This window comes from Eptatretus burgeri, chromosome 13 (assembly GCF_056783735.1).
Source record: "Eptatretus burgeri isolate ZD-2024b chromosome 13, Ebu_testis_v1, whole genome shotgun sequence".
NCBI lineage: Eukaryota > Metazoa > Chordata > Myxini > Myxiniformes > Myxinidae > Eptatretus > Eptatretus burgeri.
In genome coordinates, this window is record NC_140973.1 from 9,136,866 (window position 1) to 9,154,877 (window position 18,012).

Here is an 18,012-nt window from a genome sequence, read left to right on the forward strand (position 1 = left end):
TGATAATTGTTACGTCATTGGTCATGTGGTGCGGCAGCCATGTGGGAAAAACGGGGAAAAAATTGGACCTCTGTATATCTGAAACCACACCAAGAAAAAAATTGAAACTGGGCAAATAGCAAGTACTCTTCATGGGGAATGAGTGTGATTTTTTTTTTAAATGACGTCATTGGTGCCCTCGTTATGATGTCATAATTGCATATGTAGAACACCACTTCCGATCAGTATGAACATTTTTGAGGGTCATCTAGGGATGAAATGGTCCACAGGAAAAAAAAATTGACAACGTCATCAGTCACATGATTCGGCAGCCTTTTAATTTTTATTATTATTTTTTTAACCTTCAAAAATCTTCTCTGAAGTGGCTGAACAGATTGAGGCGAAACTTTACAAGTATGACCGCCTGTCCATGAGGAACAAAAGGTTCACACACATGATGTCATTGTTCACACGGTTTGGCAGCCATATTGGATTTACCCTCAAACATATTCAAATCTTCTCCAGAACAGCTGGACAAATCGAGGGGAAATTTCACACAAGTGTTCCCCAAGCCATGCGTGTATAAGCGTGTTAAGGAACAATTGATAGGTGACATGGTTTGGCAGCAAAATTAGATTGAAGAATAATCTATATATTAATACTGAAGGACCAATTTTGTGCTCCTCCTCGCGGTCGCGTCACGTTTTTCTCGGTACTGTGACCTGGACTGAAAGAAACTTCGTACCTGTAAGAGGGCATCGCACATAGTGGCAATAGTCAACCTTCAACTCTGAAGCATCTATATATTAATACTGAAGGACCATTTTTGTGCTCCTCCTCGCGGTCACGTCACGTTTTTCTCTGTACTTTGATCTGAGAAGTTTTGACACTGTGTACGTCAAAATAAACACGTGCACAAATTAGGGGACTTCTTACAAGGAGTAGTGTACACCAAAAATGTCGTGCACAAGGACGTTTTGTAGGCCTCATTAGGTAAGGCCATGGAGTACATCGACTGGGATCCGGCTCTTACGAGAGCCGCCACTGGTTGTCATATTGGGCTCATGGAACGGAATCCGTCTGTGACGGGGTTTCGGCTAGTATTAAATAATATTTTCTCTGGAACCGCTTCATCAATCAATGTGAAACTTTACATTTATGACCTAGTAGTGATGGGAAATAGATGTTTTAAATTTCTACTTGATCGGATACATGGTCTGGCAGCCAAAATTATTTAATTTTTGTATATTTAACCTCCGCCATCAAAGATCGGAGGTTACTGTTTTCACCCCTTTCTGTTTGTTATCTTGCCAAAACGAAGTTTTTGCAAGATATATTAGTCAGCTTGTATGTTTTTTTATTTTATTTTTCTGTTTGTTTGTCTGTAATCATGTATCGATCACTCTGCAGAGCACAGTTATCATTGGAAATTTTTGTAACTTCGCATATATCAGAGTCCGATAGAGGTCCCTTTCAGCGCATAAAATTTTCAAGGTCAAAGGTCAAGGTCACTTTGTCGCAAATCAGGGGAGTCGACGAAACCCTTATTTTTTGAGTAATTTTGATCAGATCGTCTTCAAACTTCATGGGAATATAGTTCATGGTCTGGCGCTCAGCTGATTAATTTTTGGTGGCGATCGGCCTTGACCTTCATGGTTAGCGCTGGAGGTCGAAAGTTTTTGACCCCAAGGTCAAATTTTGAAATCTTAGATACCATATTGAGTAATACCTCATGAAAGCGCTTGATAAGTGCATTCCAGATCTGTCAAAAGTTTGACGCTATGACCTCATTTGATGACGTCATGACGAAAAAACGGATTTTTCATGAAAATTTTATTTCCTCAGTTCTCATCAAAATCTCTTGATATTTCATGTACAACGGTTCTGGAGAGATACCATTAACCGTACGAAAATATAAAGGTCAAGGTCACAAAAAGGTCAAGCATCAAAGTCGACGAAACCCTAATTTTTTTGAGTAACTTTAATCGAATAAATAAGTCACTCATGTTCATTTTGGAAAGATACTGGTCACCCTGGGGGTGACATTGGTTTTTTTTTTGCTTGTTTGTTTGTTTGTTTGTTTGTGAACAGTATTATGGAAAAACTCCTCGACGGATTTCAACGAAACTTGGTCGGGGGGTTAGGCCTGGTCCAAGGATCATGCCATTAGATTTTGGACTTATGTCCAAAACTTAGTCCAAAATCCAATATGGCCACTATGGTGGCCAATTTGAAAAAAATATTTGAATTTTTTTTTTTGCATTTCTACATGTTTTAAGTGATTTCCAACCCCCCCCCAAAAAAAAAATAGAGAAAAAAATTTTTTTGCAACTTTTTTTTCAACAAAATTTAGATTTTTTTTGCATTTCTACATGTTTTAAGTGATTTCCAAGCCCCCCCCCCAAAAAAATTTGTTAGAGAAAAAAAAAATTTGCAAATTTTTTTTTCAACAAAATTTCGAGTTTTTTTTTTTTTTTGCATTTCTACATGTTATAAGTGATTTCCAACAAAAAACATGCCAAAATTATAATTGCAGCTGATTTTGGAACTTCAGGTGAATATACCCACGTAAAATCAATTTCTGTCTCAAGGAATCTAGTTATGACGAATGACTTGAGTATGTAAAGGTTAAAAGTAAAAGGGAAAGTTGCAAACTATAACTCTGTGAGCACTGTTGACGTCAAATTGAATGAATAGGATATCAGGTTCACTTGAGTGACCTAGCAGTATTGGCGGCGGAGGTTTTGCACTCTACCGAGTGCTCCCCCTCTCGTATTATTATTTTTTAACATGGCTCACTCGGCTGTGCCTTGGTGGGTTTGAGGGTAGAAAAGTAGCAGCTGAAATGTGAATCCTATCCAGGTTCCTCCTGATGATGCCATCTTTGCTTTTTGCTTGTTTTGGTTCCTTCTGATAACTCCAATGTAGGATAATACTTATTTGGTCTTCCATTTGATTTGAATTGAATTTATTTTAATCCCATTCTAAAGTCAATTGAATAGTAAAGTAATAAAAAAACGTCATGGGTCAGGGTCAGGGTCAGGGTCAGGTATCCGATCAAAGAGGGGTTGCATCAAAGCGGGACGTCTTGGTACCCGGTCATCACTGCCAGCTGTTATAAAGTGGCAGTTTTAATTATGTCTCTTGTTAATTATGTAACACCAGTCAACAAACACCACACAAACCGAGTCCTGGCGAGGGTCTACAATCTCTGATTGCTCTTTTTCTTGTTGGAATTGTGGTTGTTCCTTCTCTTTGTCAAAGTAGGCATTGTTGTGGGATAAGCAAAAATACCTTCCTTTGGGTACTGATATATGTTGCGTGAAGTTGCATGCAACTTTGGCCAATCCTTTGTGTCCTTACTTCAATCAAGATTATTTGGTACACATTAAATAAATTGTTCATCAGCTATGTTGAAAGGATAAATACACTATCTTGCTGCGTCTGTTCCTCAACATGATTTCCTAAGTATGCAACATAGCACAGAGCATCATTGTACTTTGTGGTTGTCGTGTTCCCAAGCCTATTCAGAATTGTTATCAAGTTTCCGCTTCTTGGTTGCTTGGGTATGTGAAGTGCAAGGCCAACATCCATGCCAAGTGGAACCTGGTACTTGTTCTGGTGTCGATAATTATCCATGCCAAGTGGAACCTGATACTTGTTCTGGTGTCAGTAATTATCCATGCCAAGTGGAACCTGGTACTTGTTCTGGTGTCGGTAATTATCCATGCCAAGTGGAACCTGGTACTTGTTCTGGTGTCGGTAATTATCCATGCCAAGTGGAACCTGGTACTTGTTCTGGTGTCGGTAATTATCCATGCCAAGTGGAACCTGGTACTTGTTCTGGTGTCGGTAATTATCCATGCCAAGTGGAACCTGTTACTTGTTCTGGTGTCGGTAATTATCCATGCCAAGTGGAACCTGGTACTTGTCCTGGTGTCGGTAATTATCCATGCCAAGTGGAACCAGGTACTTGTTCTGGTTTCTGCAATTTTCCATGCCAAGTGGAACCAGGTACTTGTTCTGGTGTCTGTAATTATCCATGCCAAGTGGAACCTGGTACAGTACTTGTTCTGGTGTCGGTAATTATCCATGCCAAATGGAACCTGGTACTCGTTCTGGTGTCGGTAATTATCCATGCCAAGTGGAACCAGATACTTGTTCTGGTGTCGGTAATTATCCATGCCAAGTGGAACCAGTACTTGTTCTGGTGTCGGTAATTATCCATGCCAAGTGGAACCTGGTACTTGTTCTGGTGTCAGTAATGGCCCATGCCAAGTGGAACCAGGTACTTGTTCTGGTATGGGTAATTATCCATGCCAAGTGGAACCAGGTACTTGTGCTGTCGTCGGTAATGTTCCATGCCAAGTGGAACCTGGTACTTGTGCTGGTGTCGCTAATTATCCATGCCAAGTGGAACCAGATACTTGTTCTGGTGTCGGTAATTATCCATGCCAAGTGGAACTTGGTACTTGTGCTTGTATCGGGAATGATCCATGCCAAGTGGAACTTGTGTTTGTGTCCAAGATATCTCAAAAAGTTGTGGGCGGATTTGGATGAAATTTTGTGGACAGGTTGAGTGTGTGACAAGGACGAACTGATTAGATTTTGGTGCAGATCCGGATCTGGATACGAGAGTTATTTAATTTTTAAAGTGATTCTTCACTATTGAGAGATTGGGCCAAAAACGATATAGTTCTGTAATGCAAGATATATCAAAAATGTAATGGGCCCGATATGTTCTCGAGGATCAGGTATTACCTGGCAGAGGTATGTACTCTACCGAGTGCCCTTGTAGTCTGGCTTTGCTTCATCATCTGTACTTGCCTCTGACTCATGATCAATTTGGGGCTCGTGCAGATTGATCATTGTGTCATTGTTGTTGATGTGTACTGATTGTAAGAGGCACACACGAGGCTCGAGGTTCCTTTCTGAGCTATGATTTGAATTCTTTCTCCAAATTGCTTTGTCAACTTTTGATGCAGTTTGTCAGATGGATATCTCTAAGAATCCAATGCATGTTTCTCTTGAAGTATTTCCCCGAATCGATTCCGCAGCTGTTTGAGATGAAAGGCACATTCTTCCATAAAAAGTTTATTATCTATTTCTGAGATCAGTTTACAGAATTCCTGTTTGTCCACTGTTTGACTGCCAACAGTAACCTTTTCCTCCTGTTCATGAACTCGTTTATTCATTGTACTTGATGTCGGAATTTTGTTTTAACCGTATCTGTGTGGCGTTTACCATATCTCTGTATTTCATTAAATACTTTCCAATAATCTACTGCTTCTGCTTTTCTGTGACGAGGCCTTTGTCTCTGTTCCGTGGTGTTGAGTGTCGCTCCTCTTTACCTCCGCCACCGAAGCTGAGCAGAGGTTCTTCAAACCCCTGTCTGTCTGCCTGTCTCTTTGGCTGTGAGCACTATTATCTCAAGTTCTGGACGGATTCTGACGAAACTTGGTGAGCAGGTTGGCTGGGTGCCAAGGAAGAATTGATTCGATTTTGGTGAAGATCTGGATCCGGATCCGATTTTTAAAAAAATTTTTTAAGTGATTCTTCACTATGAAAGATGGGACCAAAAACCACATGTCGCACGATATCACAGAAAGGTTGTGACAAAACTAGGTGGATGAGTTGGTTCGGTGACGAGAACAAGCGGATTACATTTTGATTCAGATCCAGCCCATCAGTGGGATACAAAACATAAACTGTTCAGCCTGGCAGAGGTATGTGCTCCACTGAGTGCCCTTGTCGTTCCTGTTTGGATCGCCCTCCTTTTCACACGGAAAATCACTCGTTTACAGGCAATTGGGGGAGTGACACTTCTCCTTGACTGAGTGCATCTTCATCTTCATCTTGATGCACTGACTCATCATTTGCCTGCTTTAAAAGCCTTTTGGCGTTTGTTTGTTCCACAGCCCTTTTGTGAGTGTAGCTGCTCCGAAAAGTCCTGTGACGTGTGTGACCCGTGACACACTGCTGCTCTGGGGACATGAAGTCCTTTGTATCTTGTATGATGGGTCACAGTGTTCTGTAAACATCATGTTTGTGTTTGTCCAGTGCCTCTTTTAAAGTCATTAAGCCATTCTCTGTCAGACCACAACCTTCATCACCCGTGATGCACCAAAGTGTATTGACCGCATCAAAATCTGCTTTCATTAAAGGGGTATACGGTGGGGGTGGGGGGGGAGGTTGGAGTTGAGCCCCCCAAAATAGGTATTTGCTCTCTTCTCTGTGAAACTACACAAACGATTCTGATGAAACTTGACCACATCAAAAAGTGTATCGCCACCTTCAAAATCTGTGCTCATTAAGTGGGGTAAACGGTGGGGGGGGGGGAGGTTGACCCCTCCAAAATAGGTATTTGCTCTTTTCTCCGAAGCTACACACAATTTTGATTAAAGTTGACTACAACCTTCATTACACGTGATGTACAAAAGTTTGTTCATGAAATTTAAAAAAAGTCAGGGTCGAAGGAGGTTTAAAGGGAGGGGGGTTAAGTGACTGTTGCTCCTGATCCAGGTGAGCTTCAGGACGCGTGGTCCTACATTTGTTGTTTTTTTTTAAAATGCAGGTTCCAAACCATTACGTATTCATATATGACGTACACATCATTAATAATAATTGGAACCATACTCTGAAGCAGTTCCCTGGGCTGTTGGGCACAATCCTGGACAGGTCACCACTCCTTCGCAGGATACTCGAATGGCTCAATTATCCCAGCGAGCTGGTACTCAATTTGCCGATCTTGGAAGGATGACAGGCTGAGTCAACCCCCTGGTGTTTTTTTAATTCAGCGGCCAACGGGGCTTTAACTCAGGACCCTTGGATCCCAAGCTGCTACCCTAACCGCTGAGCTAACACCAGGCTTGTACACATCATTGATACACGGTAATTCACTGCATACATAATGCACTCGATCTTTACAAATGACGGCAACTTATTTCCATACGATGGAGAATTTGTTGATAAACAGAGTTAAAAGGGGTTCAGTTTTGTCCTTTACTTACTCTATTCTAGCAAGGTAACTTGTAAAGGTAATAGTTGTTTAGCTGAGCCATCATTCTGTTCTTGGCAATGATTGGTAGGTATCACGAGAGGGACTGCGTGCAGTCTAATCAGCGTGGTGCTCAGTGCATTCAATGATTAAAAAAAAAAAATTATTTTATTTTTACAAATAATGAGTTCCTTGCTTCAAGCGCAAGAGCAAATTTACTTTGCATATAAGCGAAGATAAGAAGACGGATTACCATTGGTCGTTGCTAACACCGCAAGCAATTCACAGAGGCGGGAATTACTGTGATGGACGGTCGGTCCCATACACTGATTTCGGTGTGTGGTACGAGATGAAGGAAGATTTGAAGTTGTCTTTTGCAGATTATTTTACTCATAAAGAAGTTGGAGTTATCGTTTTTCTGATCATGATATATCATGTATTTAAAGATTGTAAACACCTTTCCTTGACTTGTTGGTGATGTACTGGGGTTTTTGGGGGTTTTTTGTGGATATATCAAAAACATTTGTGTTTTTTTTACATACCAAATTTTTGGGTATACTATTACTGTATATTCAAATTTCCAATAAATTTATATCGATGGGAAAAATTATGCCGATCTAACCGGTAAATCGATGTATCGCTGGATCCTACACACAGAGGTAGCGTTAGACAGCACCGGATTTGATTTTAAATAAACACAGCCACTGAGCTTGGGAGAAGTGACGTAGCTTCGACACCATCTTTATGACGTTGCTTTTCTCTCCATGACTCGGCTGGGGTTTGGTTCCAACCGCCATCCTCCCAGATTCACAACGGATGCTCTATTATGACCCTGAGTCTGGTGACCAACCACTGCAAGTGCCCTTTACCTTTCACAGCGATCCATTTACCTTCTCATCTTAACCACAACCTAAAATAATTCATACTAAAACATGGAGCTACATTCTATGATTATTATTATTATTTTTATTATCACCCCTGTACTTTTTTGAAGATGAAACAAACCCGGGGGAATATTTTAATCGGCTGAGAGACGTCACGATGAATGTTGAAAAGGGAGGAAGAAGTGAAGATGGTGTTGAACCGCCAAGTTGTTTGAGTTGGTGTTATTCACCGATTTAATGCATTGTTCAATAGTAGTAAAGTTTTCCAATTTTGAAAAGGCATAAAAGTAGAAAAGAACCCTGTCTCAAAAATAATTAAAATGTCAAAGAACCAAAAACAAACCTTGTGTCACGCTTGTTAGAGTATTATATTTGTCCCCACGCTTTTTGAAAAAAAAAATGGTTGATATTGTAATTGGCTCTGTCTGTCCGTCTGTCTGTCCATCGCACTATCACCTAAACAGTTGGGAAGAACTTCACCAAACTTGGATGTTATGATCATCACATGGCAAGAAGGTGCAAGAGTAATATCATTTTTGGCCCTGCTACCTTGGGGTGGGGTCAAATTCCAAGAACATAATGAAACTTTGTGCAGTATGTTGAGGGACGCATGAAATATGTAACAATTTTTGGGATTTAACCCCCACTTCATGACCCAGGGTGGGGACTTCAAAACGGGGGGGGGGGAATTTTTTCATTCAAAATGTGATGTCGTCTCATTCCTGGTGGGACTTTTTTCCCCATCTTTCAACTTTGTTTTAGGAGGGAAGCATGGGGGTTTGTGATGGGCATGCCATCTAATTCTCTCTGGTTATTGTTGCTTTCTACACTATAAGCTTACTCTTTCACAGAGCGTAGTATGGCTAGTGCCCTACTGCATGACGTTGCTGCCATTGAGAACCAATCTTGGACAGGTTGATACTTTTTCAGTTGTGGCAGGAATTTTCAATTCTGCCAAAGTATAGGCACGCATTGTCAATCGTCTCTTTCTGGAAGGTGCAATTAGCTCTTTGATATTCACTCGCAAATGTAAGCAGACGAGACACTCAGCTGATTGTCCCTGTGAAGGACAGCACAGTCGATGATACAAATACCTGTCCCTGAAAGCACCAACGCGACATTTTCATCGCATGAAAGAATCGAACCCAGACTAGACAGCTCAAAGGTGGGTGTGCAATCTCTGAGCTATTCGGTTGTTAGATTGACCAAATGCATTTCGTAATTTGTCTTTTAATCCTATTCAACATTGCGTAGTAAATGTTGACAAACGAGCTGTTGCCAATGACATTCTAAATTTTTTTTTTGTTGTGGAAGCTGTCATTGTTTTGGATTAATTTTTAAAGTTTATTTTGTTGTCTTTTTTTCCAGGAGAGTGAGGAAGCCTATGAAAGAGATGGTAAGTAGATTCAGGAACTTTAAAAAAAAACTTATTTTAATTAATCCACAGTCAGTGTAAGAAATTGCCATTCTTTGCTTTCTCACTTTAAGTCCCTCTGATGGTGATAATAAAGTTGCTTGCCATTGGCCACCCAAAAGAATAAATATGCAGGGTGAGTCAAAAGTCCAGAAACTGGAACATGGACAACAAGAAAAAGAGCAATCGGAGATTGCAGACCTTCGCCAGGAATTGTTTTGTGTGGTGTTTGTGTACTGGTGTGTCACGTAACTAGAACTGCCACTTTATAACTGCAGGTTGTGATGACCGGGTACCAAGACGTCCCGCCCTGGCCTTTCCTTGTGGTATTCACACCATGTTGTGCCTGCTTTATAGTAAAGCACAGATTGTCTGGGTGTCCAACTCTTGATGCTGCCACATCGAGATGGCCATATGTAAAGACTGAATCTTCCAACCACACACCCAACTTATTGAGTGTCTGTCCCTGGACTTTGTTGATGGTCATTGCAAAAGTCACCCGAATAGGGAACTGCCATCGTTGCCATGCAAATGCATGCATCCATCCATCCATCCATCCATCGGGTCCATACTCTGTGTAGAACGTTTGTGCTGCCGAAGCAGTCTCCTTTGCTATTGGGTACAATCCTGGATGGGTCACCACTCCAACACAGGATACCATATTTTGCCGACCTCGGAAGGATGACAGGCAGAGTCAACTCCATCTGGTATTAATTCAAGAGCCGAGTGGGATTTGAATTCAGGATCCTTGGATCCCAAGCCCAACACACTAACCATCAAGCCAACACCAGGCATGAAAATGCATCGTCACCCTCATTGGGCCCGTCGCATTGCTGCAGCATTTTGAGCACGGGCTGCAGCACGTTCTGGTGAGTCTTGACTTTGACGGGCCTGTCGAATTGCTGCAGCATTCTGTGCCCACAGAGCATGGTGCCTCTCCTGACTGAGACTGCTGCGTTGCTGCATCTATCGAGCAGCTTTGCACTTCCTTTGGAGACCATCTCGTCTTGCCTTCCTCTGCTGCTCTGTCTCATAATCTCGTGGCTATATAAATACTACACCAAGCTGGATGCATGTTTGAAAGAGTTGTTGTTCACGGCGTTGTAGCATACTTGTCTGCTCCACTGCCGGAGACAGGTGTACTGTCGTGGCCAAAAATATTGGCACCCTTGCACTTTTTTTAAAAAAATGCACCATTTCTTTCAGAAAATTGTTGAAATATAAAAATATTTTCAGATCCACATTTGTATTTCTTTGGTTTGCAGTGGAAAAAAAGAAAAAAATCAGAAAAAATTACTAACTCCGAGCTTATTCCACACAGAAATCCTAAAATGGCCCGGACAATATTATTGGCACCTTTTAGAAGTTGTTAGAAATAATTAGATGTCAAGCAGGTGATTCTCCTTTACTTTGGAATTGAACTCACCTGTGGTGAGTTGCAGGTGTCTGCAGTATAAAAATCACTCATTCAATCAGTTTGAATAGAGAAAAGGAGTCGTTCTGCTGTTTTGTGTCACTGTGTGTACCGCAATGAGCGTGGAGAAAAGAAAGAAAACCAGAGAATTGTCTGAGGTCAGACAAGATTGTAGCCAAGCATAAACAATCTCAAGGCTACAAAAGTCCATCTCCAGAGACCTTGATGTTCCTGTGTCCACCGTACGCAATGTTATCAGGAAGTTTAAGGCCCATGGCACTGTAGCCTACCTCGCTGGAGAAAACAAGAGAAAACTTGATCGAAGATTGCAGTGAAGGATTGTTCGAATGGTGGAGAAAGCACCTCGATGAACTGCCAAACAGATTCAAGCTGACCTTCAGACACAAGGTATGACAATTTCAACTTGCACTATCCGTCGCCAACTCTATGAAGGGGGTTCTATGGTCGGAGACCCAGGAGGACACCACTGCTGAGAGAGAGACATAAGAAAGCCTGACTGGAGTTTGCCAAAACACCTAAACAAGCCATAATCCTTCTGGGAGAATGTCCTGTGGACGGATGAGACCAAATTAGAGCTTTTTGGTAAAGCACATCATCTCTATGTTTCCAGAAAACAAAATGAAGCCTTCAAAGAAAAGAACACCTTCCTACAGTTAAACATGGAGGAAGTTCAGTAATGTTTTGGGGGAGCTGTGCTGCTTCTGGCACTAGGTGCCTTGAATGTGTGCATGGCCTCATGAAATCAGGAGATTACCATGGAGGCATTTTGGAGCACAATGTTCAACCCAGTGTCAGAAAGCTGGGTCTCCATTGAAGGTCATGGGTCTTGCAGCAGGACAATAATCCCAAACACACTTCAAAAAGCACCCAGGAATGGTTCAAGACAAAACGCTGGACTGTTCTGAAGTGGCCACCAATTAATTCAGATCTAAATCCCATTGAACACCTATGGGGAGATCTGAAAACAGCAGTTGGGAGAAGGCACCCTTCAAATCTGGGAGAACTTCAGCAGTTTACACAAGAAGAGTGGGACAAAGTACCAGTAGAGAGGTGTAGGAAGCTCATTCATGGCTAATGGAAGTGCTTGACTGCAGTTATTTTGCCCAAAGGCTGTGATAACAAATATCAAGTCTCGGGTGCCAATAATTTTGTCAATGCCATTTATTTTTATTTTCTCATTTTAAAGGATATATGAAGTTCTGAATCCAAAACAAAGGTTCTGTAATATTAACAGTGAAATAAAGAATTATGGAGACCAAATACTTTTGTCAATTTCAACTTATTTTTCAAGAAAATTGTGAGTTATTTGAAAAGATTGCAAGGGTGCCAATATTTCTGGCCATGACTGTCCCTCGGCCAGGGCGGGACGGGATTATGCAGTTATTATTATTATTATTGCCAAATGATACAACTATTTATATTGTTGTTAATATTATTCGTATTAATGAGTATATGCTTTGTTACAATATTGTCATTATTTTTGCTATTTATTATGTATTTATATTATCATGCCTTGCTGTGGAAAGACCTATTAAGCTGCTCCATACACCTTAACACTGCATGCATTTAAGACATGGTAATGGGAATTCTTCTGGATTCTTTGTAGTTGAGTCCAACAGCCTTGTTACATAATTGCCTGCTGTACTTCTGGAACATTACCGTGCCTTTCACCAAGCCTCAACGTGCTTGGGCCAAGGTTTGGGATTATTTGTTTGTGATTATTATTGCCATATGTGACCCTCCAGTACAAAACCAGTCGGAAGTTGCAAAAATTCAATATTGAGTTATTGGGTTTATTTGAAAGCCCCATAACATAAGCTTCACAACGGTGTATTATACATGGTGGTCCGTCACAAACTGACCGAGATATCTTACGATGAAGTTTTACAACACACGTTATTGGGAAAATCGAAATGACCGGATATTAGCTTCTGAAGTTTGAGAAACTATTGCTGGTATACGTTGCTCAGGACTTTACCATGTGTTCATTCATATAAAATGAAGCATTTCATACTTGTCTGGTCATATGAAAAGCAAGTTTTATGCAAAACACAGCACAAGGAATCCCTCGGGTTCCAAAGGGATTCCGTTCCGAACAATCGTTCATCAGTGTTGTACAGTAAGTAAATCGATCGACCGTTGGCTCGGTGTTATAAATTGTGGTATCAGCGCTTGAGTGGAGGTTACTAACCCAGTGATGTAACAAGCTCAGCGGGAGACCAACCATTTTAACCGTATTACCTGAGCTGGCATTGTTCAAAATAAGGAAAATGCCATGTTTAAGAGTTAATATTTAAAGTCCACAAAACTCATATTCCTTTTGAGAAAGACGAGTTTCTTTGCTTTGTCAAATGAAACACAGTTTATTTTGTTAGCATATGCTGCACAAGCAGCACTGAACAATCCAGAAAACTGTCGGTCTGTTTACTGTTGAAATTGGAAAAAAATAAAATTTACTTGCGCTGTGGTGCACCAGGGTACGCCTGGAAAGTATGACATTCAAGACTTACTCTGCCAGGAAGGAGGGACAATAGATTTTAACTTTTAACCTCAGCAGCATACAAACCGTCTGCCCTACTAACATATTTTCCAAGTTACCGAGCCAATTTTTTTTCTCCCCATCACACGATTGCCAGTTGTTTATAAAGAATAATGTTTGTACACATCTCCTTCAAACGTCTATCTCCTACAAACGTCTATCTCCTACAAACGTCTATCCCCTTCAAACGTCTATCCCCTTCAAACGTCTATCCCCTTCAAACGTCTATCTCCTTTAAATGCAACATTGTTTCTTTTAATTTGTTCATTTAAATTCACCCTAAACAAGGGTGAAAGCTACTCGAGGTTTTTGGGTTGAATGCAGTACAAACTGTAATCGTTAATCGACACTCACTCTGACTACAAGTGGCTGATGCCAATTACTGAAAAATTGCAGATATTGGCCTGTGCCGATTACCGATGCTGAGATCGGCCCAGCACTAAATTGTATACATATACGTACAGGTTAATGATACACCTCTAACTGTGATTGGTGAGGACGCCATATCGTATCTGGAACCAACTTGTGCCATCTGCCACATGGACACATTATCTTTCACCGAACAATTCCAACTTGGAGGCATCACCATTTTTTAAGCAGTCTGGAGTTGTACTAATGCATTTATTGAAGTTCTCTAACCTAGACCAGTGGTTCCTAACCTGTGGTCTGCAGACCACCACTGGTCCACGAGCTCCATTGAGGTGGTCCGCAGAGAGGTTGTGGAACAATCGAGGATATCTGTACTTGGCTCTGCAAAATGAACTGGTTCAAAAAAAAAAAGACAATATCTTGTTGCTCTCAAGAAACAATAATTTGAAGATTATTTTCTCGTAGATGCCAAACCAAACAACTGTATCCGCAATTATTTCGTGATTGAAATCGGTGAGCTGCCCTCTGGTTTCTCCAATAAGGCACGGGAGTACTTGTTGGAGCTTTCTTGTGACGAAACATTGAGGTCAAAAATTAAGCCATTCCCTATTTCAGCTTTGGATTCAAAGAATTGGAGAGTACCCATAACTTGCAGACAAAGCAGTATGTTTTCTGATGCCATTTGATACGACATACATGTGCAAGAATCAGGCTGAGTGCTGAATCTGACCGAAGGCTAAAGTTGACAAACATTACACCTAACTTAGAAGAACTTTGCTTAAAAAATAAAAAAAATAAAAAATATGAAAAACAGGTACATCCATCACATAAGAAAGGAAAGCCTACTGAAATTAAAATACGAGTTGTGTGCTTTGATTTGTAGCACAAAAAAGAGAGGAGTTTATTAAGTGGTCTGCCGAGACCCTCAGCAATTTTCAAGTGGTCTGCGGGGAAAAAAAAAGGTTTGAGAACCACTGACTGAGACAAACACTGATGATACCGTCATGATAACATCCTGACTGCAAACCCAGAATGGCCTCCAGCAATGTAAATGCATAACTTGGCCAAAAGTATGCAGACACCCCTTCTCATAAATGGATTCGGCTATTCAGCCATACCCATTGCTGACAGGTGTATACAATCAAGCACACAGCCATGCAATCTCCATAGACAAACGTTGGCAGTAAAATGGGCCGTACTGAAGAGTTCAGTGACTTTCAATGTGGTACCGTTATAGGATTTCACCTTGAAAACAAGTCAGTTCATCAAATGTCTGCCCTGCTGGAGCTAGCCCCGGTCAACTGAAAGTGCTGTTATTGTGAAGTGGAAACGTCTAGGAGCAACAACAGCTCAGCTGCGAAGTGGTAGGCCACACAAGCTCACAGAATGGGACCACCGAGTGCTGAAGCGCGTAGCGTGGAAAAATCGTCTGTCGTCGGTTGCAACACTCACTACCAAGTTCCAAACTGACTGGAAGCAATGTCAGCACAAGCACTGTTCGTCGAGAGCTTCATGAAATGGGTTTCCATGGCCGATCAGCCACACACAGCCTAAGAGCACCATGTGCAATGCTAAGCGTCGGCTGGAGTGATGTAAAGCTCACCGACATTGGACTCTGGAGTGGTGGAAATGCCTTCTCAGGAGTGATGAATCTCGCTTCACCGTCTGGCAATCCGACGGACTAATCTGGGTTTGGCAGATACCAGAAGAGCGCTACCTGCCCAAATGCATAGTGCCAACTGTAAAGTTTGGTGGAGGAGGAATAATGGTCTGGGGCTGTTTTTCATGGTTTGGACTAGGCCCCTTAGTTCCAGTGAAGGGAAATCTTAATGTGACAGCATACAATGACATTCTAGATGATTCTGTGCTTCCAACTTTGTGGCAACAGTTTTGGGAAGGCCCTTTCCTGTTTCAGCATGACAATGCCCCATGCACAAAGCGAGGTCCATACAGAAATGGTTTGTCGAGATCAGTGTACAAGAACTTGACTGGCCTGCACAGAGCCCTGAACTCAACCCCATTGAACACCTTTGGGATGAATTGGAATGCCGACTGGCTCACAATGTGCTTTGTTCCTCTGGCACCCTCAGAGACTGTGGTGAGCGTCCAGGGAGCTAACTGTGGTTGGGGCGGTTTGTAGTGGTTGGTGTGTGGTAGAGGAAGTGCTGTGGCGTTTGTAGTGAAGACGTTGAAGCGTTGGGAGTGGTTGAAGCAGTTTCGGTGAGGAGACTGAAGTGGTTGGTCATGGTTCTGGCATTTGTGGTGAATTTTAGGAGGCATTTGTGGTGAGCATTGTCGTGTGGTGAGGGTCTGAGGTGAAGCGTTGGTTGCTATATGGCGTGCCGTTTGAACAGGAACTTTGTGCGCGTAGGCAATTGAGCTGCGAATGCTGCTGTGCCTTCGTGATGCTCCACAGATAGCATTACTGGCCTGGCCTGCATACATACGAGTTTTTGTTTGTGAAATAAAGGGAATTAATGTGAAATAAAGGGTGAAAGAAATGAAAGAATATAGGGTTGAAGACCTATCTAAAAGCCCTACACAACTCATCTTTCCCCATTTACCTACTGGACATATGGAAAGGGTGAACTAAACAAATACTAATGAGATGAAATGGAAGACCAAGAAGGAACCCGAAGAAGTAAAGAGCAAAGATGGAGTTATCAGGAGGAACCTGGATATGATTGTGGTTTCAGCCGCTACTCCACAACTCTCGAACCCATGCAGGCGCTGCCAAGTGAACCTCACAGAAAATTTTCTGCAAGAATTCACTTATTAGAGAGATAGATAACGAAAGAGAGAAGGAGATGAATGAAAAGAGAATTATTAATTAATTAATTTAGTCATTTATTTTTCATTAGTGAATAAATTTTAGAAAGAAATGTGAAAGGAACAAAGAAAAAAGATGTCGGGAAGAACCCCGATAGATTTCAGCAGTTACTCCCCAGGCTCAACACAGCATATCATGGATAACTGTCTTGGGATCACGATATGTTGGGTGCCATTGCCTCGGAATGGTGCCAGCTTGCAGAACCGCAACACTATATATATATATATATATATATATATATATATATATATATATATATATATATATATATATATATATATATATATATATATATATGTGTTGGGGGTTGGGTGAGAAGGCCACCAGGGGGGGGAGCTATCTTGGGTTCCCACCAGACTCCCCGGTATTGCAGGCCGTCGCACACGGATAATTACGAGACGCGGCAGGTCGCTAACCGACCATGAATGCCAATAACTCTACCACGTGATTTTGGGTCCTCCGTCTCGTTAATCCGGTTACCTAAAAATAACCACGTGATCTAATTACCGGGGGACACGCCCTCGGTACGCCTTGTCCGAATCAGATCACTTTACCGGATCAGATGTGACCAAGCAACATTGCCAAGAACATACCGGCTAAAAGGAACGGATCATTGGGAATAAAGTCCCGGCTAAGTTAGGATACGGACCATGCTGGATCAATGAAAGAAAGAATGAAAATGAGCTTGGAACATTTCTAAAAATGATTTATTTACAATTGGGCGAGGAAAGGTATGTATAAAGCAAAGCATGCTGGCCCGACAAACTGCATCATGGACACACCCAATCATATGCGCACCAATGAGAGAGAGGCTCGCATGAGAGGGATTCAAAAAAAATATCCTGCGAGGAGAAAGCAACATAGAGTGTGTACGGGACAGAGTCTCCTCAAAGCTTGTCTAGAGAGGAGGAGATTGGGACCATACTCTGTGCAGAGCGTTGGTGCTGCTTAAACAGTCTCCTTGGTTATTGGGCACAATCCTGGATGGGTTGCCACTCCGACACAGTATACCAGCAAGCTGGCATTCATTTTGCCGACCTCGGAAGGATGACAGGCCGAGTTAACCCCACCTAGTATTAATTCAACAGCTGAGCGGGATTTGAACTCGGGAACCTAGGATCCAAAGCCCGCCACCCTCACCATTAAGCCAACAACTTGTCCGGGGAGGAGCAGAAAGGAGTTCAGCGTGCGGAGGAAATAAGGAAAGAGCCCATCATGTGGAGGAGAGCAGAATAGGAATCGCAGAACGCGGATTGGTTTGTGTGTTGCTGCTTGTCTCAGGTACAGAGCAGCGTGCCGTCGGCATATCTGGGATGCTGGATAGCACTTGCCTGCTCGTGCTGGATGCCTCTGAGATATGGTTGTGCATCCCATCGCACCGCATCGCCACTCCACTCCCAATCTTTCCTATCCTCTTCCCCCTCGTATATTTATTTGGACTGGCATATCCCTGTAAGGTTTTGTGAGGTGAAGGAGGGGGTCAACCCTATACTCCGATCTTTTCTTTCTTCTCAGTTCTTCTTTTCTTCTTCTCAGATTGAATGATGGCCATATGTCTTTTGTCA

General features: G+C 42.0%; 1 protein-coding gene across 2 annotated transcripts in view; it reads left to right on the plus strand.

Annotated features, from left to right (window-relative positions):
* Positions 1–18,012, plus strand: part of CASC3 (CASC3 exon junction complex subunit) — a 44,433-nt gene that overhangs the window by 6,348 nt on the left and 20,073 nt on the right. For both annotated transcript variants that reach the window (XM_085851017.1, XM_085851018.1), the window contains exon 2: positions 9,229–9,256. In XM_085851017.1, the coding sequence (XP_085707143.1) occupies positions 9,229–9,256 (28 nt within the window). The remainder of the gene's footprint in view (positions 1–9,228; positions 9,257–18,012) is intronic.